Raw genomic sequence first — 24,801 nt, 5'->3', positions numbered from 1 at the left:
AGCCATTATTACTCTGTCATTTTGTTACGCCTTGACTGCAGACTACCAACGCATGGCAACGCGATGTGGGGGGAATGCTTTTCGTGAGAATTTTCGAGCGGAAGAACGCGTCGCCGACGTGCTTCGCTCGAAGGCATCGAGTTTAACGACACCCCGGAGGGTGGTTTTCGAGCTGCTACACGAGCCTTACGCTAAAGCTCGACGATGTAAGAGAGACGCGGCCGTTCAACACGCTAAATTCAACCAGGTTTATAATAACACGAATCATTTGGTGTTTTTAGAGAATCTCGAATATTGAGATTTAACAGCGTTATTAGTTTAAGATCGGTTAGAATTATTATCATATCGATGGTTAATTGATATTTCAGAAGCTTCGTCCTTTTTGCTCGATAGCGAACGATATCGATAGACGTTAGAAGAAGACAGAGTAATTTAGAAAACAAATATTATACGATAATTGGATTCCATTCGTATCTATTTCAATATGCGAATATCTAATATGCGAACGTATATTAATTCTGACGTATAATATAGTTAATTCACGGTACTGTACATGATATATAGTCAGCAGATATGAGATAATACATTTTAATTGATGATCGATATTAATTAGAAGTCAAATTGTGAATTAGTAGAAACGACCAAATTGGTTACTATCGTGGTAATATATTCAGTCTAGAAAAACAGACTATGATCTTGTAAAATGTACAAATTATAAAATTATAGAAACACGAGTGCAAGCAAGAATATCTAACACGTTCCACTAGTAACCTTTCTCATAACGATTAACTCAAACTCGCGTAATTCGTCGTTTCGACAATATCTAACAGATGCCTATCTATTTTTATAAACAAGTTACATAGAAAAATCTTCAAAGGATATACGTAATCGAAACGAATTACGAACAGAGCGAACAACGATGGATTAACAAAAATCTCGTATCTATCGAACGCAAGAGCCGTGCTTTTCCCTATCGTTGTGATAACGAACATAATGAGGGACCATTAAACTCGCCACGATGCGGTAACAAACACGTGCTCGCTCTTTTCGATAATTTTTCATTCTGCATCGTACAAGACGGACGATCGATAAAAAGTCCGCGTGTGCATATCTCGTGTATTCCACACCGCTGGAAATATTCCGGTCGCCTCGGCTGTTCTTCCCTTGCTCGTGTCCCTCGCATCTCTTGAATTTATTTTCGCGGCCTACAGGACGAATAAATAGCTTAGCCGTGCTATTTTCGAGCCACTGTTACGTTGTTTCGCTACGCGCAAGGAAACACGCGATTCTTCTCTTATTCGAGCCTGACCGCGAATGAAATTTCTACCTTTTTAAGGCGAGACCGTGGGAACTCGGTTTTGTGCAATTTGTTTCGAACGAAGAAAGGAACTTGATTTCCTGAAGAAGTTAGTGTAATTATCACGAACGTATAGCGATGTACCGTGTCGAGGTTCTACACGACACAGTGCTAGTAAATTATATGCTGAGTCGCCATTGCTGTTAACAAGTTACTACCATACGTCTACTATTTATTAGGCCAACGAATTCCTTGATTCTTAATAAATTACACTTATCTCGGTTGCTAAAAGCACGACGTTCGATGGATGAATTAAGCGTCGTTTGCTAGTCGAAACGCTCGATTCATTCGATATACGTCCTCGTCCGACGTTCGTTCACATTTTCGACCAACTTTCCTCCGCGGTCTCCTTCGACAAACGTTCACTCGCAGGATCCGTGGGCGAGTTGACGGAAATGGGCGGTAATTGCGCGGGAACAATAACAACGACGGCAACGTAGCCGAGCGCACTTCCACGTTGATGTAACCGCGGTAGAATAAATTCGAAGAAACTTTTGGACCCGGTTCAAAAATAGACGGTGATTTATATCTCGGCCGGCATATTATTACGAGAGGCGAAGGCTCGCACCTCCGGTAGCCGAGCGGAGCCGAGAGTGTCGCGAGACAATTTCACGACGATGCCAATTTCGTCGACATGTCCGACGTAAAATCGCACTTAATAATGTCCCGGCACGACAAAGACGAACTTAAGGACGAGCGTGCCGGCAGTCGCGAAAAATTTACCGGGCAGATTTACGCGCGCACCTCGCCGAGCATGATTTACGCGGGCTACGTTCGCCGCGGATCGATTCGTTCGCAGAACCTTGCTCGGCCACTCTGCTGGCGGCGACCAACGTAAATTAAGCCTGAATGCTACTCGCTGATACCGTGATACAGTTGGATGCTGTTCCATTGTATTCTATTTTAGTCTCTTCCCTTTCATTTTGATGTTGGGGAACAACCAAAGTATCTTACCGATGACAAAAGTATAAAATCGTTGTTGATTTGACATTGACACTTACAGTGGAACTCCATTTATCCGAACGAAATGTCAGCTAATGCTGTTAATGCCCGATTAATTGAATTTTTCCTGGCTGATTTATACTACGCAGATACCTGTGATTATTGCACGAAATAATATAGAAATTCTCACCCTGTATATCGTATATTATAAAATATCGTATCCTGCGAGAGATAGGATACAATAGAAAATAAAAAGTGTGTATTTCAATGACATAGAACAACGTGTAATACCATGCGATACTGATTGTTAGATCATAAATATTTATGCCGTATCATGCTTTTGCACGTTTTGTTTGGACCAACGTTTTGTTAGTTGTAGCAGTTATCGATGCGCGTTATTTTGCCGAACATAAAATATTTCTGAAAAATTTTATGCAAGTTGAACGTGCCCCGTGAACTCGCTAGACGATGCATTTTTTAGTAACGTATGCGAGTGCGAGTGTAATTAATACGAAGATAAAATTCGAAAATAAAAAAATACCGAGCTAACCGGCGCGTATTGCAAAGAAATGTATTCGCGCGCAGATAGCGCGGTCGAATTTCGAAAGCGCCGCAGTCGTATCGTTTGTCACGGCGAAGCTTTTGACAAGCCTATTAATTATAAACAAAAATGTAATAAAACCAACTTGTAACTCGTTCACGGTGATAAATTGAACGACGCATCAATTCACCTCAAATGACTGTAACGTTTGTCATCGTGAACATAAAATACAAACACGAAAATTCCCGATGCTCCGTACACGTTTTGCTAGTAAAAAACGGATTGTAGTATTATTCCACTACGGATACACTCGACAACTAATCCGCTTCAATTATGAAAAATCCCCCAAAAATTCAGCAGAGAACACGAGAGAAATAGTATTTCGTTTACTAAGCTATCGTGACGATGAATTAATTATCGAATCATACCGCAAACTATATTCTCAGCATCGATTAACTTCAATAACTGTTGGTAGCCAACGTTTCCTCAACATTCTAGATTCTCATATTTCAAAATAATCAATCGTCGAGAGCAAGGAGAAACCTTGTAAAATAAGAGAAATTCACGAATATCCAACATGACCAAGATTTTAACTCTGCTTAACGTAACTCGATTATTATCCAAATATCGTTCTATGTACGATAAATATCAGTTTGCAGAGAAGAAGAGATATATAAACCTAAAACGGAATATTCACGAATATTTCATTTAATTAAGAATTTAACGCTGTTATAACTGTTATAGTTCAATTATTATCTTCCAGATATCGTTGCATGTATGCACGCATAGCGAATATCAGTTTCTAGAGCACGCGGCATCCAAAGCGTTAACTATCGGCCAAAGAAAACGCATACGGGAACCGTATTATCCGGAAATGCGGGCATGAAAACGCTTTACGCAAGCGGGTACGCGCGTGTGTGTGTTCGAATAGGTGTGTTGCCCCCTCCTTCGATCTGTGAACGGTTTTCCAAGCGGCGTGCATCGACGGGGTATCCGGTGTCGTGGCGGTGGCGTCGAATAAATTTGCATTCGCGGGGATTTCAATTCACTTCGACCGCGGCTAATTCGAATGATAATACGGGTTCGAGCGGATACGCGGGCCGCTGGTCCGCGGCGTGGACGAGTAAAGCTTCGCCGAGAGGAGAGAGGCTTGGCGGCGCGCGTCCAGCGGCGGCGCATGCAAATTTCTGATTACAAATTAAAATTGTCCCTCGAGGGGGCGAGGCTTGTGACGAGGGTTCGAAGAATGAGAAGCGGGCCGGACGATGGTATTTCGTTTTAGAAAATTTAAATTCAAATCCGGCCGAGCACGCTCCAGGTCATACACGCGTGTAGGTGTATAGTGATGATGCGTGGCCATTGTCGGGCGTGCATCGTGAAAGGCGGCATGCAAATGGGCGAGATTCTTCTGAAATAGGTGAAAACTAGGCAACGGGGATGCGTCTCGAACGATATACGCGATGTACGCTTTATCGATTAGAAATACACACATATTTGGACACTTGTTTATTTTTGACAAGATGTGGCCTGGTTCTAAAGCTACGGGTAAACCGAACTGCAATGTTTTAATTCGATACGGAGAACATTATGAGATGATGATTATTTCTATGGGAAAAGTATTTTCTATTTGAACATTATTTCTATACGAAGATCACTTTTGTTGGTATTTTTATTTCAACGTAATTGTGTAACTAAAATGGAATATTTTAATATAAAATTGCTGAATCTAAAGGCTATTTGTTATATTCAAAGATATAGATAGTAAAATACACCATTACAGTGTTTTTGATAGGCGTTTGGATTAATAGACGCGAGGCAGCTTAAGTGCTGCTTCGAATTAATATTTTACCATTAACTTTTTACTCTTTGGAAAAATTCACGTACTGCTGAAGTGTATCTCTTGTTTTTTCAGTGACTTTTGTTCCCATTCCTTTCCTTTTTTTTTTTTGCTTCCCCTATTTTTCTTCTCTTTCTTTTTCAATGTTGTTACGTTCTGTTATTTCTAGTCTATCCGCGAATATATTTTTTCCCGTGGCCGTACGCGTGTTCGTATACGCGTGCAACGGAATTTCGAGCACGCCTGATAACCGAAAATATAATCTAGATTTCATTACCATAAACTCGACCATCCCTTCCCTTCCAGTCACCGCACCAACCCCTATTCGTGCGCTACTCTTTATGACAGAGATTCTATCATTTGCGCGGTAATGCAACCGCGAAGTCCGGATAATACCGTGGTTTTCTCTGTTTCTCTCGCTCCCTTCTTTCCGTTCGTCGACCAACGAAATAAAGGATTTTAATGCTAATAGTCGCCACGGCAATATCGCTAGAACAAATTAGCTCGCGAATAACTCGCATTCGCTGGTTGAAATTTATTCTTTTCCCCTTGTGAATTCGGTTCCTGGCCAGAGGGCGTCGAATGCTTTCATTAAAGCGACCGACACGTTGACGAGAACTAATAGAGGGCGGTAAAAATCGCGTTAACGACGCGTTGATGTGTTACGGGCTGGCTAATGCGATTCCCCGGACTGAGCTGCTCGACGACCTCTGCTAATGTCTCGAAAGTATTCAATACGAACAAGGTTTCGGAGATAGCTTGCATTTTTCTGCAATACTTTACGTTTTTTCTTTCTTTTATGCAAGGCGAAGAACGCGAGGGAAAATGAGATTTTTTATTTTAGTTGCCGATTCTTCTGCAAATAAATTTAATTTCTCTTTATTTGGTTTACTTGTACATTTTTTTTATTTGAATATTTTCACTATGAATTAAATTGGAGTCGAATCGAAATAAAATTATTCCGAAAAATTGTAAATACATGTATTTTTAACATATTAATTTTACGATCTATAAAAGACAAAGAAAGCCCCTTATACGTTTCTTTAAAGCATAAACGAATATGAACGATTATACATTCGTTTAATAAGAATAGAGTTATCAGCAGGAATATTAACATAATTCGTCAAACTTCGTGATTTCCTTCGCGGTAATAAATGTCATTTTCTCGATAAAATTTATTTCATAAAATACTCATGTTTGGTAAATGGATCGAACTAGAAGCGAGATGTCGCAAAGAAAAATCTGCCAATTTATTAACTCTTACATTCGGGACAGTACATCGTTCCTTCGTAGAATTACGCTTCAGGATTGCGATTCGACTCGGAGCAACGGAATTCTCGTCGAATTTATCGCGCTCAAAGCATTCTAAGCTGAAAAACAGCATACTCGTTGAGACCATTAAACCAAGAACGAGTGGAAGACTGGGGAAACGGTAAACGTAAACGCGAAGAACGATGTATCTCGTTTCGCGTGTCGTCTCGGAGAGAAAGCTTGGAGATTAAGCAACGACTAGATCTCTTGCCGTAGAAGTTCGAGCATTCCAATTTTAGTTTCATGTAGAAGAAACGAGCAACGAGACACGTCGTTTCTACCTTTGTATGGACATGTCAAAGTAAAATTCCAAATACTCTGTTATTAGAACTTCGATAAAAACGCATTCATTTTTGGCTACAAATAGGAATTTCCTCTTTCCTACAGTCTTCAAATTCTTTCGCGTTTCAATACACCATCATTTATTTTCTATTATTGTTCACCGTTTGGAGAAATAAAATCACAAAGAAAATACATAACAAATTAAATTTAAAACATACAGAAAAAAATATCATTATCAAATTCATCCCTGATGGAACACCATAGACGAGGGACTAGCCGTAAACGAGCATCGCCATTCCACCTGCCTGGCCACGTTTTAGTAAATGGATATTACCAGCGCGACTTATGTCCCGCAACAGAAGGGATCGTTCGTTTTTAAGGGAGGCAGGGCGGGAAGAAACTGCGTTCGAGAAGCTACAGATAGATCGAACGCAGAGACGAGAGACAGAGACAGAGAGAGAGAGAGAGAGAGAGAGAGGATGAAGGCACGAGAGCGTAGAACGAGGCGAGCTTAATGGGGCAGAAACGAATTTAAAAACTTCAGCCGCTCGACGAGAACGTAGAAAAAGAGCATGAGTCGCGTTTCGTTCCGCGTATGGAATAGGCGAAACTGCACATGTGCATTTCCTTAATTCAGACATGCCTATTATCCCTTCAAGAGCATGATTGCATGGAATTTTTATTATATTTTCAAACGTTCATTGAATTAAACATGGCCATTTTTTTTTTTTTTTTTTTTTTTGAACCAAAGATAAAATTTTCAGTGGGCAAAGAAAGATATTCTTCGACTTATGCTTCAACAAAATACATATAGAAGAAGACTAAAGTAGTAAAAATTTAGTTTCATTGTTATTCTTTCAGAATTCAGTTGGTATACGCATATTTGATTTGATGAAACGTGGAACATCTTGAGGAAGATCGCGCGTTTAGTTCGGCTGATTACCGAGGGACTTTTCTACTTTATTCTGTGTATATAGAACAATACACATCTTATTCTACAATCCTTTATAATACCAATTCAATTTGTTGAAATTCTTCGTAGAACAATAACGTTCATTAGATCCTACTACAATAAACTTTCAATTTTTCTTCATTTAATCAACGATATTAACAATGTAAAGGGACTAGAATTAAGTGATTTAGCTTCCCTGTTGTTATTTACGCAAATATAATACGTATCCGATATAAATAATTACGTAAATAATTACGTAAATAATTGCGTATAATACCGATACATTCGTGGCGCGATAGTCGCCAGTTACCGACAAAGGATGCACGAAACTTCTGTACTTGCATTCACTGGCGATCGTTCTGGCAACGAACGAGTAAAGTTTACGCGACTTTGCACGGCTTCCTGAAATTTCACGCAGGTTTTGCACAACGCTGTGCATGGCGCGCGATATGGTTCCGGCTTTAACCATACGTTCATGCGAAATAAACAAGCCAGAGGGAACGTTATCCGCACCACCTTATGGCCCTACCGCGAACGAGCCTCTTTCCGCGTAAATGTTGTAACGCGACAGTGGATCAGCCCCGTGAGCGCTGCTTTTACGCGTGGACCGCACTGTTTCGAAAATTAATCGCCGCTCACCAGGGACGCGTTTCGCCGCGACTGCTGCAACCCCCTTTGACGAACGACCGTGCAACTTCGACATCGTCGTTGTTTATGTGCGCGAGTAACGGGCAGCGAAGGACCATTTTCGGGGGATTAAAATGCTCAAGATTTTACGGAGGAAATTGCTTTCAGGGGGAAAAGGTTTTAAAGATTTCTTTGGCAAGCCAACTTTTTACTTTCTTTGCTCTCGCAGTGTTTTTCAGAGAATACCGAGAGGGGATTTGGAGAGTTTTTGAAATCTCCTTTTGGTTCATCTTTTATTTCGTTTATTTTCGGGAATTTTATATCGTAAATTTTTAACGATTTTTATATGGCAGATTTTTGTAATAGAAAATCAACGTAGGATTTTAGAACTCTTCTCGAAAGATAACATTTTTTCTTACTTTTTCGGTTTAAATATCATTTGCAGCTTCTAAGAGGATTATTTATATCGTTGGTAATTTCACTAAGGACGATTTATGTTGACTCAGATGGATGAACGAAAATGTATCTACAAACGTTCGATGTTTTGAATATTCCGCAAGTAATAAAAAATCGATGATATTTTTATATAACGCAGTTACTAATAGTTCAAAGTAATAATGCTACAATATTCGTTACCAATATTAAAAATATTACAGCTATATTAACATGAAATATTACAGATTGTAATCTTCGCGGATCATAAATTCACAAAATGAGATATAATCCATGTTCGGTACATGTACGAGATATTTGAACTTATTTTGAAGTATTACGAATACGGGCAACCGAAAAACGGAACACGGAAGCATTGCAATCACCGTTTCCATACGGATGCAAAATTGCGGTTCGATGCGGGTTGAAGCGTACTTCGATCGTGTAAATACACCTCGGATCGTTTCCTTTTCGAAAGCTCGAATGTTTCATGGAAGTCGGTCGAGTGCGATTCCGTTTTATTTGCTCTTTCGAAATTCCGCTACACGACAACAATACTTCGCCTCGCGACCAGCTATCTGCGTTCGAGTTTTTAACAGCATTTCGAATACCTGTCCTCGTAGCTACGTATCGTAGTGCTCGTCGCGGGAGCTCCTGACCTTCGATCGGCTTCGAAATTGAAAATTCGACCACGAGTGTTAACACCAGGAACCGATAAAATTTCATTTTACCTTGTCACTGTGTTATTTAACAGCGCAGTACCGACGTTTTATCGGTGCGAATATTTGACGAGCGCGCGCAAGGTACGTCAATTTGTTAGCTACGAGATATAATTTATTCAAATTTTTGAATACATGTGCCTATATGCAACATTTCGCAGCATAGAATATGACGTTGAGGACAGACATTTCTAGATCACTTGCTAAAATGAGAAAATATCTACTCGTATTTGGTGAGAAAATCTTTCATTCAAATTAGAGCGCTAGAGTTCTGATAGATGATCGATCCGTGGAATATCCATGGCGAAAGTAAAGAAATTCGTTAAATATTAATAAAAGACATTTTTTTACGAAAATTAAATTGATATAATAAGGAAGTTTAAATGGAAGAAACGACGCAAATAACCTATAGTTTTACTTGTTTTATCATTTGAGCTTCAATTGCCATTTTTAATTATAATTAACTGTATAGTCCAGCAAAATCAAGTAAGTATTAAGTTAACATCGACAAAAATTCGAAATTATCAACTCGAAATTACTTCTGGCTTTGTACTTTAAACTTGATCTATTCTGATCTATATGAATCTTGATCTTTAACACACGATTTGAAAAATAGATGATAAAGAACATAAACGACGTTATTTTTTGCGCTACCACGAATTTAAAAGACTCCTGTACCCTGAGATTTAAGAAACTTCTGTAAGATACGTACAATTCTGAATGCAACTGCATCGGTTGGAGCTATCGCATAATTATTTCATTTACAAATTCGCTATAATTTATATAACTTACCGCGTTTAGGAACTTTTCGCAACTATCGCGAATATACAGCGAGCCAACGACTCTTGGAGATATTTTTCTCCATCGATATTGAGACGTTTGATGCGTTTTACCACTCGCCTTGATTTTCCCCGCGAAGACTCGAGAACAACGACAAAGATGAAAATTCTTTCGTGCCATTAAACATTATCGAACATCGCGTGTTCGGTTGATTAGATCTGCCGTGAGTACGCTGACAGCGGCATACTGTAAAGAAAGGAATCATTAAGGAGAAAAAAGGATTTGCCATCGAGCTTTATTCCCTCGCGGAAAAACAAATGGGACGTGGAAGGCGAAAAAAATTGCCGGGGATAGCTGGTTGGTTGCAACCAAGAGAATGGAAACGGAAAGGATGAGAAACGAGGGAAACTGATCGAAAAAATAGCATCCTAGGACAAAGGATGGTGAAACGCTGATGTAATATTTAACATAAAGTAATTTTTGTAAAGTACTTGGATAATTTTATGTAGTTTTATTTAATAATTTTAATTTTATGTAATAGAATAGAATCTATCAAATATTATGTGTGATTTTTATGCGCGAAATAGATAAATAATAAATAATCCAGAATATAATTTAGTAATTGAAATGGACAATAATTTTTACAAAACATTCAGCGTAGGGCGAATCATCAGCAGTCTTCGCTTATTTTTTTCAATATTTCGCAGTGGAATAAATTTTGCCAAACGTTACACGTGATTCTTATGGGAGTAATAAATAAAAATTGAAACATCGCTGTATATTTAATGTCATTTTTAAGTATACGATTGAGATTTATCAAGACTGTAAAGAAGCATCCTATTTCGCGAAACGTAACCACTTCAATTTTTAAACTTCCATACGTACTGTAACAAGCTCCCTAAAAGGCACTTCCGAGATTCGACTATCGTTTCACAATTTTCTCAACCCGTTTACTGCGAATACGGATGGTCCAGGCCGCTAATGATAGTTATCCCCAAGTGGGACATGAATCTTAAGCAACCCTTCGATGGGATAAGCCTGCCAGCTACAGTATTTACATCAACATTCTCAATCCTGTTATTCTATTACTAGAACAATCTTGGCCAACGCTTTAAAGCATTTATATTTACATTAACAACAATTTTTACACAATATTTGCGTTTACTGGCAAAAACAGGCTTCAAATAATTATCAAACTTCGAGAATCGATAAAAAATCTACGAAAAACCTTGGATAGACCAAGACATATTACTAAAGTCACAGCGATCGCTAACCTTCTTTCTTACGAGGATACTACGCGGTGCAATTTGCGACGACTACTGTCACCCCTAGGTAATAAATACAAAATAAAAAAAATAAAATAAAATCCGTGTATCTTAATAATAGAAATCTGTGCAAAAAAAAGATCGAACTCCTGGAAATTATCTATTTCTATCTAGTTAGAAATTAGTCAAACACCCATAAAGTATATTTGATAAGCTCTCAAAGTCGATCCCCTGAAAAACAAAGTTTCCAACGCAAGAAGATTTATGCTAATACTTATTTTGTGACTCTTGGAAATTTAGAACCACGCTGTATAATATATTCACACACCGACTCTAAACGTTCTTTTCAAACAACCATATACCTTGAGAGGCATCGAAGCTCTCGAAAGCTACGATTGCCGGCGGAAGTGGATCCATGAGGAAAAAGACGGCTCTATCGTGGCGATAAAGGGCGTCGTGGTCGGTACGGAAAGAGCTCGTTGGAAAAGAAAAAAGAGCTGATCGGTGACCAGCTGAAACGAAGCTCTAAGAGAGTACACGATGCCGCGGGATGAGTAGGAACGATGTTACGCGGTAAAAAGAAGCCGGAATGCGAATTGGAAGAGAAGGGACTCGGTTGTTTTGGCGAAGGTTATTTTCCGGTTGGACGGCCTCGTCTACTTCGCTGTACTTCGGGGAGAAATCTTCCTCTCTTGTTTAAGGAGACGTTTTTTCCCTGGCTACAAGGCCACCGTTTCGCTACTTGACTTCCCTGGACATTTATTAGACAAACATTCGCCGTTGTCTGTCACCCAACTCCTTTCTTTCTTTATTTTCAAACAACCGGGATACATTATTACGCGGCGTTGTTAGGACCTGGCGAATTCACCGAGGATCAGCATCTCGCGTTACCAATGTTTGTTTGCTTCGCGTTCGTTGTTTGATATCTAGATGTATTTGAAGGAAAGCAGAGACTGTGTTTAAATAAGGATATCGTCGGTGCACTGTTTGCATAATTATTTTTACTAGTTGTTTCGGTCATTGGGATAATATTAAAAAATTGATAAATAAGAGAAGATTCGAGGATGAGTTAATCGACGGTTGGGAATTGCTTAAGCATCGCGCGATATTATTTTAAAAGTGAAATTTTCGCACAGTGTATATATGTTGCTGGAAGCAGTTCGTCATTGTACGGAAGCTAAAGAGAAAAGTTAAAAAATCATACCGAAGTTTCTTGTATTTTTCGTCGAGGAAATTATAAAAACCTTGCGTCAAATTTTCATTTCCTTCGTCCAATATTACATTCGCGAGATAGCACTTAATGAAGGCCAGATATACAGCTATGAGAGAACGTATTGATTTTCGCTTTGCTCGACTAAGACGCCAGCGCACATTCAAAAATCGTTTTATCTCTCTCAACACGTTAAACAAACCCTCCTTGCGCCGAAACTTGCAAACTTCTTTTCTTGTTCCAAATCGAGCGAAATTTTCAGTTGCACAAAGAAGTATCTCGAAAGAACAATAAACCGCGCGTTCGTTCAGTTCAGCAGACAATTCGCCAATAGAAGTTTCAATATCCAACAGGCGAAGAATCCACAAAGAAACGTCGAAAAGCAACCGAAGCTTCTAGTTGAAAACCACGTCGTTCGCGTGCTCCGATTTGTCGTCGAGATCAAGACATAGAAAGGAGATGAATCGACCGAATCGTCCCATAGGAAAAACGTCAAAAGACGACACGGAGGAGGAAATTAGGGTCATTAGGGCGTGTGTCTCGCTTTTCCAGGGAACGAGCTTTTTCGTATGTCCAGCCGATCAACCGAGAAAAGGTAACGAACTTGGTTGGTTTCAAAAAGAAAGATGGCTTCATAGAAGATCACTCGCCCAGAGCTTATGATTTTTTCATCCTTAAACGATACGTCCGATACGTAGAAATACGTATACAGATGCTTTGTTTCTTAATATGGCACTGTAACTTCCTTTAGATGGCTACAAAAAGAACAACTACATTTCTTCTCTCCTTGGAACTCTGTTTTGTGTCTTTCTTTATAGTATACCATAGCGCTGCTTGATTTTACATTTTTAAATATCGGTAGAAGTATTGAAAATATAAAAATGTTCGACATTCGGAAAACTAAAAAACATAAGATTCGCAATAGGTAAATAAAAAGTGGAGTAATTTTTGTAACAATTTTTCCATTGACGCATCGGCTACGTGTGCACGCCTAATTTTACGGATGCAAACAAACGAAATAAGAAATGACGAATCGTAATACACTCAAAAACGAAACACATCGATCGAAGGAAGCTGCGCGCGACAGATTTCTCGTTTAAGGTGTTTCATCATTTGCAAGTTTCTCCATTAATGCGTCTTGAGAAGTTGCGTTACGCGACGATACATATCTACGGATCGAGCGTGCAAAGATACGACGGATTCACAGTGGGACATCGTGCACGTGAATAATGCTGTTTGCCGAGAAAACATCGAACGCGAACGACGTTCGTACGCCGTGGAACGTGACGGGAAATCGCTTTCACGGCGGCAACCGAGTAGTAGTTGAACGACGTTTTTGCAGACACGATGAGTCTTAAGATGTCTTGAAACAGTTTGATCCGACTGAAACAAGAAATTAGGAGGAACGAAGTTTCACTCTGTTGATATATTTTTGAGAAAATGATTTGATAGAAGCCTGTGCTAAGTAAGAAATATACCGCGATTCCGGATGATTCAGTTTTCCTTGTGCTCTCATAGATGTGGGCAAATAATCGAAAGATGGAAACGATATATCGTTTTCAAGTGCTAAAAATAGCTAGAATTGTAGAACATCTTCTTTCCTAGAATGATATTTCAAATGAATATCTTGAAAGTATCTTGTACTAGTATACGTTATAAATAAGATATTCTACAATTCCAAGTTTCTCAACATATGTTTCTCGGCAAAACAGTTAATCCAATAACTTATTCCTTTAAAAAATTTCGTTTCCTTTAACCATCTAGAAAATATTGATTTTCTATTAGAAATACAAGGCTACGCCCACAAGAGCCCCTTCAAATTTTACTTTTACCTCGTTAACAGACAGGTAGTAACGCAACATCTAGCAACCCAATGAATTTGCCATAATAAGTACAATCGTTCAGTTCGACACTCTCTCCAAAAATCTACGTTTTCACCTTTCTTCGCAAAGACTTAATACACTGGCGACATTCCAACAACGATCGCGATCCACGTGAAATGAAAACATCCTAAACACCACTAACGATATCGTTGCCGAAAGACGACCAATTTCGCCAGTATCCCGTGTTTTCCAGTACAATACCGTTCGGAACAAGGCTGCCAATTAGGGAGCAAAGTTTGCACCGATGAAACCGGCCGAGCTAGCACGCGACGCGAAGCTTCTAACAATAAATCACGGATTCACTTTCCCCGGCGTCTATCTAATGGCAACAATTGTCTGAAATAACGCGATTACACGGGCGAGGCGATGATTTATTATTAGTCGATGCGTCAGGGCATTCCATTAGGAGCGTTAGTCAGCGCGGAACTCTTCCCTCGTTCAAAACGAAGGCTGCACAAACAATTAAGAGGGAGGCGATCGTCGGATAATAATCGTAAACGGCCGCTGCCAGCCTTTGCGAGCGAACGGACGTTCGTTTAATTTTCCCTTGGCCCGCGGCCGTCCGTGTATTTTCGTAGCCGGTTTTCACGGCGAGCCATGAACCGCGAACGTCCCGTCACTCCAGTCGAGATCTATATTCTCGCGTTCCTAGCCAACAGGCGAAGGCTGACCGGAATCCATCCTTCTTGTTTTATGTCTTAATATCGACGGCTTAACGAGATACAAACAACGTGTGTTTGGATAAATCGTTTATTCCTTCTTCAGAGATGAGAGATTAAGTAACCGACTCGTTTCGCTACGGTTAGCTACTTCTGTTTTATTTTTCACTATTTATTCGTCTACTTTTTATCGGCAATTTTATTGTTTTCATACCTTTGCAGAAATTGGTTTATTCCTTGAAATAAAAAATTCGAGAGCTTCTTTTTCTAGTAGAATTTCATTTCGAACGAATTTATTGGTATTACGCGATGACTTTAACCATGGTCAATTGTAACATTACTAATTTTAAAGCGTAAAAGTAACATCGTCGGAGAAATAATTGATTTCTTATCGAAAAATAAAAGATCGAGTAGCTTCAACAGCTTCTTTGATAAAATATTATCAACAGGTGGACGTAGCATGTGCTTAGTAGATTGTTGGAAATATTATTAGCTTCTCGATTTGGCAATTGCGTCTCTTTGGTTTCGTTTCTATTCTCTTTGGTTCTGTTTTACCATTTTTCATTTCATAAATGTTAACTCTGAATATTGTAAAAAAACCTTTATCTCAAGTGGGAAAAACGGAAAATATTTACTGTTGTGAAAGAGAAAACAAGCACGATGTTTTCGTTGTACCATTTATTAAAAAACGTAATCTTGCACTCACAATTTTACTACGAAAGCGACGATGTGTTACAACAATGTAGCGAAATGAAAAAGGGGCTAAAAAATCACAAAGTACAGTGATTAATTTAATCACAAGGGAAAATTAAATTTCGGCTTGCGTGACTCTCGAAACGATGCCATAACGTGGCAAGTAAACACGACGTAGCGACGCGTTTAACACGGCGCCAGTGAAATTGAAATATAATCGAGACTGTAATTAAGGCGATGTTTGCATCGTTAATATTGAACGCGCCAGCGTTCAAGCGTATTATCGTAAAATCTGATCGACCTCTAGAACAGTTTTGCATTCGCTTTGTTGGCGATGAATGCTGAAAGTTGGCACAATTCTCGGCCAATCATTGCGCAGTTCTTCGTACGAATTTTATACAGATAATACTGCATATAAACAGACTGTGATTGTCGGATATATACATATTATATATATTACTTATTATATATACACATATTTATAGAGACATGGTATTTATAAAAATGTCAACATGTTTATTAGAAATATCGTAAAACGTAAATAATAACAATGAAAAAACCAGCTATTACTCCCTTTTATAAACAACGACCAAAGCTCGAACGATATCAGTTTCCAATTGGATCAAGTACGGCGAATAACTTCGATGTGATCTCGAAGTTTCAAGGAGTAAAGCGACCAAGCTTATGATTAATGGTATCTTGTAATTACAGGTAAAATATGCCACGGATAAAGCTCGATGTACCGCAACGACAATCGAGGGAATTCCAGAGGTAACAATAAGTACACATACTTTCACGGTCTACTCCTTTTATCAGATCTGAATTACCAGCTACTATGTATAAATTGTTTGTATTATCGCAAATATTACGTATCACGAAGCACCGACGTAATTAGCTACTTCGTACTCTTTGTAGCTACTTCGCATGAGCAACGAGAAGAAAATCAGAAAGATATGTAAAATATATATAAGATAATATAAGGATCTTATATAAGGAACTTCACAAGAATGAAAACAATTTATTATGAGGTCGTACAAACGAATGGCTCATTGAACGAACGACAATTCGCTGTTAATCTTTCCTCATCGCACGATTTATTCATGGTTTCAAAATAAGCAAAGGCGCCGTAGGCGAGAACGAAGGATGCTGAAATTTATTGGAACATTCGTTAATCGATGTTTCAAATAACCGATAATCCATTGCAAAGCAATATCGATAAGAGACGTAAATAGACGTATTTTCCTTTCTTTCTTTCCTTTTACATCTACCAGCATTTAAGACCACGTCCGCCTACTACCTGCTACGTTAAAACGAGCTACACCTGTTAAGAGAACTACGTTCATCGATCAGTCGTCTGTCATAAGTATCCTTCGCTTACATTATTTTTGCAATAATAATGCATACACTGATTCGCACTCAGGACAGAAACCTTCCACCATCGACTCATTTCCACGCGTAAACCATTTTTCTGGTCGCGCAACAATGCGACCGGAGTGCCACCTTCGCAGAATGCAAAGTGTCAAGTCGTAAATAACAGCGGTATTATTTATGGAGGCTGTGGCGACAATAGTAGAATCGGGCACAGAACGGTCGCGTAACAAGAATGGAAAAATGAGCAAAAATTGCAAGGGACAGTGACTGCGATACGACGGTAAATTTTACTGCGCGTTCCAAAAGCGGGGATAAATGATCTCACAAAGATTATACTTACTTGGTACGTGACTGTGTTTAATAAGGATTTACTCAGTTCGTAAAAACGTAAAAAAGAAAGGAAAAAAAAAGATTACAGGGTAAGTTAAGCGAAAGTTCGTAAAACTCCATGTTAGGTAAACATGGACAAACTTCTTGATCTGTTGCATGAAACGAAAAGTTGATTGATTCAAGAGGTGTCTAAAAGTTCTGAACATTCCAAGATTAATAGTTCGCTGTTATTTCGAGGAAATGAAGATGAACCGAAGCAATTTGCGTATTTCAGCATAGTCTACCTTTCATTACAATTCTCTTTAATCGAACATTTTTTTAATTTAACTTTGAAATCTAAATTTTATTCCCGTCACACGTTCGAAACAATCCGGTGTCGTTCTATTAAACCATATTAAGACTATTGCAAACCTAGCGAAAGATCAATCAAACTCGAAGGTCTACTCGCTCGAGAACAGGTGAGGACCAGAGTGCAATCACTCGTCGCGTTTCCTCCATTTAATCGTGCAAATAAAATCTAATTTCAGTCTATTCGGTACAACAAAGCCGACGACATTAGCCAGCTGCTTCCGTTCTATCGTGGAAATAAATCTCACGTCGTCGTTCGGGATTGGGATCCCGCCGAAGAATCGGCCGTTCTCTTTTCTTTTCGAGCGCGCCGGCTGCAGTTCATTTTATGTGCCTTCCACTTCTCGTGAGTACGACGCGCGAGATAATATGGAGGAACGAAGAACGCGGAGCAAAAGAGGAAGCGACTGGAACGAAGTACCCGAGCAAGGAAGAAAAAAAAGACGAAGGATTTTACCCTTCGTGCAGATCGAAGCACCTGAGTCCATCCCAAGGGACATCGTAGTCGCTATTCGACGAAATGGGTGACGATTTATGCAACTTCCAGCACCCAACCCTGTTTATCGACTGTGAAGGATGATTCGAAAATCCTAATGAAAAATTTTCTTAAACCGTAAAGATTGATCATATAATTTGAACTTATTTGCATCGGTGTGTTTAAGATCTGGTGACGAAGAATCTTGGAAGACTTGGATAGAGAAACAGAAAGTTTAAAGTATTCCGTAATTTCCCTTAACCCCAAAAAACATATATGTAATCGATAATCGATACACATATGTGATCAATTACTGATATGACATTAACAATTCTCTAATAGATTTCATTTTTCATTCGAATCATAAGAAACGTACTTCTGCTATTTCCAATAAGCAGGTGTAACCAAATAAACAAATAACTTTCGCAAGCAATCTTAGTAATTGTTCACATAGATGAAATTAATCGTCGAGCCGAACACCCGCAAGATAAATTTTCTGTACCATTCTTACCAATCGATCCCCTGAAGTTCAACGTATCTGTAAAACCTGGACCCCACGAACCGGTTCGAAATTAAAAAGCTCTCAACGCAACGTGTACCGAGCCGAACGATGAAATAAAAACATCCGACTGCACGAACGTTTATTCGTCGGTATCATTTTCCATCTATATCTCACTCTATCTATTCTTAGCGTGTAGATAGAGTCACTATACGTGTGCACAAAGGGGAACGCATAATTAAGAGTCATTTACAACGGTGACATCGTAGACTATGGATAATTTACGAGTCCATTATATTCGATTTTTCTTAGAAACCATGGTCGTATCGACTAGGGCGTTCTGCTCGTTTTACTCGCTTTTACAAGCTGACGACGTCCCCGATATTTTGATCTTTGAAGACGACTTTTGCCGCCGTGTGCTCGTAAAACTCGCCCTATCTTTAGGGAGAGAAGGAACGAAAGGCAACAGATAAAACGTGTCGCATATAGCGCGGGCTTCGTCACGTCGTGTCGTTTCGAAAACTGTAATATGACAACCCTCCTGACTGGAAGAGCATGCGGGTAAATATTTAGCCGGTCGACAACACATGACTCGACTGATTTCTTTTTCCCGTTCTCTACTCTTCTATCCGATTTTCGATACATTTCCCCGTTATACAATTACGGGTCAGGTGGTCTCAGTTTTATTAAGAAAAATTCTTTTCTGAATGAACATGGTAGCGAGATATCTCGACATTGCGATTTTATAATAGCCAAGTTAATTGTTTTCAGTGCAGTTTGTATCTGTGTTAAAGAAGCAAGAAATTTTGGAAAAACTTGTACTACGTAAAACTACTAACAAATATCGTACACGCAGACTTACAATAACGTTCAAATACTTATACATATATATATGCTACTACTACTACTACTACTACTACTACTACTACTATTAATACTATTTTTTACTAAATATACGTTTACAGTAAATGTTTTGTAATTTCTACATATATTTTTAAATTAATTTTAAATTTGGTCAGTATAATTATGATAGTCGCGTCTCATTACAGTGCTAATGGAATTTCAGAATGTTTTATATAACGTTATTACTGTCTTCAAGCATCATTTATAATGAAATAAACGGTGACACGTACGCGGATAATAAATGTCGGCGAGTTTTTCGGGACCATTAGGAGCGACCGGTTGATGCAGCATGTGTGCACCACCGACGCGTCTTAACAAAGCTCGATGCAAGTAATGCGTGCGGCGGAATCAGCTTGCGTAACGCACATGCACGATGCACGCCACGCCGGCTGACCCACATGCGCGGTCTTTATTTAAACTGGTTTCCTCCTTGGCGTCCTTTAGTACCGTCTTTCGGCTACAATTTCATTAAAAGAGTCATCGGTTTCGAGTTCGCGTTCCGCTTCGTTTCGGAATCAATTTCAGAGCGTTGCGTAAAAGACACAGTTTCGACTTCGCTAGAGTTTAATTATGAAGAAATATTTTTAACTTCTTAAAACAAGATATGCGCTTAAAACAAGATGCGCATGATGCGCTAAGAATCAAAAGTCTGTGGTCACCATCTGCTGCGTATAAACCCAGAAGTAAAAGAAAAAAGGTACGTTTAGAATTTCGTTATATAAAAATATTGTTTCCTATAGTACTAATCCATAATTAATAATTAAAATCAGAAGAAGATTCATGTTCGAAAAGAGGATAAATATTTGTCCCTAATAAAGACGAAATATCTCTCTATATGTACAAAAACAAATTCATAATTGCGATTTTTATGCAGTAAATCGTAATTTTCACACTCCAACTGTGGTGGGCAGAGTCATTCGAATTTATCGATACACCATTAACCTACAGGCTGACGATGTATCGTGATGCTTGATTTTACTCGGTAATTCTAAAAGTAATTGGACACACTGTTTACTCCATGGCCTTTTCAAAAATAGTTGCACACCTCGCGACCAGATAGTTGTGTCCAGTTATTTGCAGCGCGAAACTGGGTTGCACGTTAAATCGCGCGTTAATCGTACATCGACGCTCTATCAGGGAGAATATTGTTCGATTAGAATGCATTGACGTTCGGAAGAAAAAGTGCTGGTCATCGTCGTGTCATTTTGGAACAGTGCGAAAATACGCGATCGTCGAAATTTAATCGGTTTTCAAGTCTCCAGTTGGTTAAATATGTCAGCTCACAACATGTTAATTTGAAAAAAAGATAATAAATCGGATTCGAGAATAAGAATGGAATGGGAGAAGATTATTTAATCGTTGGAAAAAAGAGAAACGGAATCGGTAAATCATTTGCGGAAACGTCGTCCCAGCAACGAGCGCGAGGTTAAAAAGAAGCTCGCGGTCAAAACGCGCGCCCAACTTATGGCTCGTGTACGAGACGCCAGCTAAAATATGACTCCCAAAGCGCGGGTACTCACTACACAGAGGCGTTTCAACTATTAAAATGGAATTTAGTCTCGACCGCCGGCGTATTTCACTTCCTAACTTACAGCGCTCTTGAAACACTCGCATCGTTGCTAAATAATACCATGCCCTCCTAAAACTCGCGTATCAACTCGTCAAATTATGCCTGAACGAACGTGAAAACATCCACCAAGAAACGTTATCAATCTTCTGCACTAACTAAATTATTATACGAAAGAATGAAATATTTTTCGCCACTGTAACTTCCTACTTTAACCAAATTAAAAATTAGCCAATTAAATTAAAGAAGTTAAGTTAGTTAACAATTAGTTAGTTAAGTTAGTTAACAATTTAATCAGTTTCAACGTAGTACGAAGAGAACCGCTAAAATTAACCAACTTTCTGTGTGGTAACATCAAATAGCTGGTACATCAAGTTCCATGAAACGCGACAAACGAAGAGAAAGAATGACGACGAGAATGAAACGAAGAAAAGGGGTAGGTTAGAGGGCGTAGCCTCGACGTCGGTCACCGAATGGTCCACTGGAATTCTCATACATTCAATCGCCTATCGACGCGGAATTCCAAGACTTTTTGATGAAAAAAGATGGAAAAAGAGCTCGTAGATGTAAGTCTTCCGACAGGGCACGTCGCGCCGTGTCGACGAACGATTCCCACGAGTTGTGCCAACTACGTTCGGGCTCCTCATTTCCATACTACCGCGAATCCCGTTTCCATCGGGGTAGTTTCTATGGATCGGGCCACTATAGAGACCGCGTCACGTGCAGCTACTCGAGGATCGAACAGAGAATTTGCTCGAATCGAGCGACTTTGGATCGGTCGAGGAGGAACTTGATTTATCGCATCCCTCGCTTGAGGGGTGCTCGTCGCTTTTGATGCCTCATCGTTTACAAACTGCGCGAGTCTGTGCGACTGGAGAGGAACTTGGAGTGCCGTACGCTCGATGATTCGCTTGGAAATGCGGATAATAAGGTGGCTACGTTTGTAGATTTTAATTAAACAAATCGGACAACGTAGTTCAGGTTTTTGTATTTACTTCTACTTGTGATAAACCTCTATTGGATTCGATACACGTCGATCGTTTATTTTATTTTATATAATACGTAGAAGAAGACATATAGGGCAGAAAAGAAATTTTAATACGTGTCTGTGTGAAGTATGACGTGTTTCGTAAGAAATATACAGTTAGACCTTCTTTCAAAGGTGAAACAGAAAATAATAAGATGTCGAGTAAGACATAGAAGAAATAATAAGATTCGTCTAGTAGAATTCTATCTTCGTGAAATATTCAGATATAATAACAACGTTTCTTTCCTTCGTTAATAACCTATGCCACTGACGTGACGTTCAATTGCGACTAAAAGAAATAGACACGCTAGAGTGATAAATAAAACTTGTCGATGAAGTTGTCTAGTAAAACAGATCGGGTAATTAATGTTGCTAGTATACCAGATATTACGTTGCAGAATAGAGTAAAGATATGTATCGGATAGTCTTAATAAGCAGATCAAATAGACAGACTTAATCAAGTAAACAGAGAAGTGTAGATTTTAGTTTGTCAATTAGAATATTAAAAAGTATAATGAGATACTAAGAAACGACATATCTTTTACATCAGTGTCTGTAAGATTCCATTAATTACATACCGAGTTGATGGCTGTCATGCTGCTAACTCGACCTGGATCTGTGTCCACTAGCCCGTTGTCACTCTACAACAAAAAAAAGAAAAAAATTGTCGGTTAATATGAGAAATAACAGAGCCAGTCGCTAATTACGAACGAAATTGGTGATATCGTGGTTGGAAACAACGCGTAAATCACCACGACAATTAAATATCCAACGGATCGTTAATCATCGAAATTTGCAATTGAAATTAACGTGGCAAAAATCAAACACGGAGAATACGTAGAAAAACTGAATCAACCGATTCGTTAATATCATAGATCGAAGTCGACAAATATTTTAGTTTCTAAATTGTTGGGTTACAAATTAAAACGATCGAAAGAAAAGATAACCGCGATCGAAAGAAAAGTGGAAGGGTAACAGGAACATTTTTGCCCAGCGAATTCACCCAAGAGCGGAGGTAAATGAGGGCTAACACGAGTGCACTCGACGTTGGGCACACGATTTTGTTTTAATCGCCGCCGGTCGCAATTAAAATTTCGTCTCGTCGAAAATGTTTCTTATTCGACTCTCGAAACCGTCTCGTCAAGCGAGGACATTAATTAGGCAGCGCTAATGCCGCTAAAATATCAGACAAATATAGCGAAATATCGATATCCTTGGTAACGATAATTTCCTTAATGGAGTATAAACTCTTAAAGTACATCAGGCTGAAAAATTATTTGTTTAGAAACTTTTTTAATCATTTCTGCTTGAAGGTAGAAATCAAAGGGTGAGACATTAGCGTTAAAAAGGAACGTCGAAAAATAAATTCCGCTTTAGTACATGTTCAAACACATTGGCGAAAGTAGTACTTTAAAACGAAGTTAACATTCTTTTACTTCTTTTACACATTTCACTTATTGTTACGCTACATGATACATCCTATGCTAAAAATCTTGTCACGCGATCTTATTGAAAAATACAAATTGTTTGAAAGAACGATAATATTACAATTGTAACAATTACAATTCACCTACAATTTCTGCTATTCTCTACCAAGTAACGGCTATTCGACAAGGACGCAAATCATGCTGAAACTCGAAACGACAAAAAGAAAACGCTCGTATCTCGCAAGCACGACGATTGCTGAATCGAGGCAAATAAAAGCAACTCTATCGGCGCAGACTCCAAACGAAAGCACGTTCCAGCCAAACTCGAAATCGATCTCGCCAAAAGGCAGCGTTAGTGGTAATTCGTGGTAAAAATCGTGTCTCGATTCGGCGGAAACGTTGGTCGGTCCAGTTTAGAGTCGTCCATGGCGATCTCGCGCGATCCAGTCAGGATTATCGAGATGGAAATTTCGTGCTCGATGCACGGACGACGGAAACGCGCTCGAGAATCATCGGAGCGTATCGTACGGGAGGGGTTCGACACGAAGAAACGGCACAAAGACGACGTCGGCCACGGAATCGTGGCGAAAGAGCAACCTGGGTGCAAGCGTCGTTCCGAACTTTGATCGTAAAACTGTGCCGGACTTCTCAGACTAGCTGGAGCGTCCGTCTTGAACGTCTGCCAGATCGGTTATGCTTGAATAAATTTACGTGTCGAAGCAAAGCGTGAACTGCCACCGTTCCGTTTTCCTCGTTCAGCCATCGTGGTTTTTTTGGCCTTAGGCAAAGCCAGGCCGCGAATAGTCGCTCGGAGGTGTGAAGCGAAACGAGGGTGTAATTTCTGATAGGAGACAAGCGCGACGATGCTTCGGCTTGAAACGGTGATACCGATGATCGAAGACGGCTCGTAAAACGAGGGTTAAACGACCTAAGACTCGTTTTTAATTTCTGTCACGCGGATGACACGATTTTATGATGCTGCGAAATTCAAGCTCGTATTGCCGTTGCTGCTAGTTCGCCTCGCAAAGATGTCCGCCGAATCATGTTCGTTTCTGTTCGTTTCTGTCTGGTAAATTTATACAATGGACGAGTTGGAAAACATGCTCGTTGTTTGGGACGTTGTATGTTCGATGATACACGCGATAGAGGGAACGAAAGTATTCGTGGCGTGGTTATATCGGCGGGTACAGCTATTATTTCGAGGAATGAGCGAGTCTAAACAGATATAGATGAGATTTAATAGATTTCGTTAGAAGAAGACAGTCTGACAGACTTTCCTTACACAATATCAGTTTTCATTCCGCAGACGTGTTTCTGAAACGAATCTGTCATCTCGTCAACTAGTTGGGTGTTGAGTTACGTAC

At 39.4% G+C, this 24,801-nt stretch overlaps 1 protein-coding gene across 5 annotated transcripts in view; it reads right to left on the bottom strand.

Moving 5' to 3' along the window:
* Positions 1 to 24,801, bottom strand: part of LOC117213030 — a 486,984-nt gene that overhangs the window by 297,360 nt on the left and 164,823 nt on the right. For all 5 annotated transcript variants that reach the window (XM_033458240.1, XM_033458248.1, XM_033458277.1 and 2 more), the window contains one exon: positions 22,589 to 22,651. In XM_033458240.1, coding sequence (XP_033314131.1) covers positions 22,589 to 22,651 — 63 coding nt within the window. The remainder of the gene's footprint in view (positions 1 to 22,588; positions 22,652 to 24,801) is intronic.

The sequence above is a fragment of the Bombus bifarius genome, unplaced genomic scaffold (genome assembly GCF_011952205.1).
Source record: "Bombus bifarius isolate JDL3187 unplaced genomic scaffold, Bbif_JDL3187 scf7180000007970, whole genome shotgun sequence".
NCBI classification, from domain to species: domain Eukaryota; kingdom Metazoa; phylum Arthropoda; class Insecta; order Hymenoptera; family Apidae; genus Bombus; species Bombus bifarius.
The sequence above is the reverse complement of the archived record's forward strand: the minus strand, read 5'-3'. Positions and strand labels throughout refer to the sequence as shown.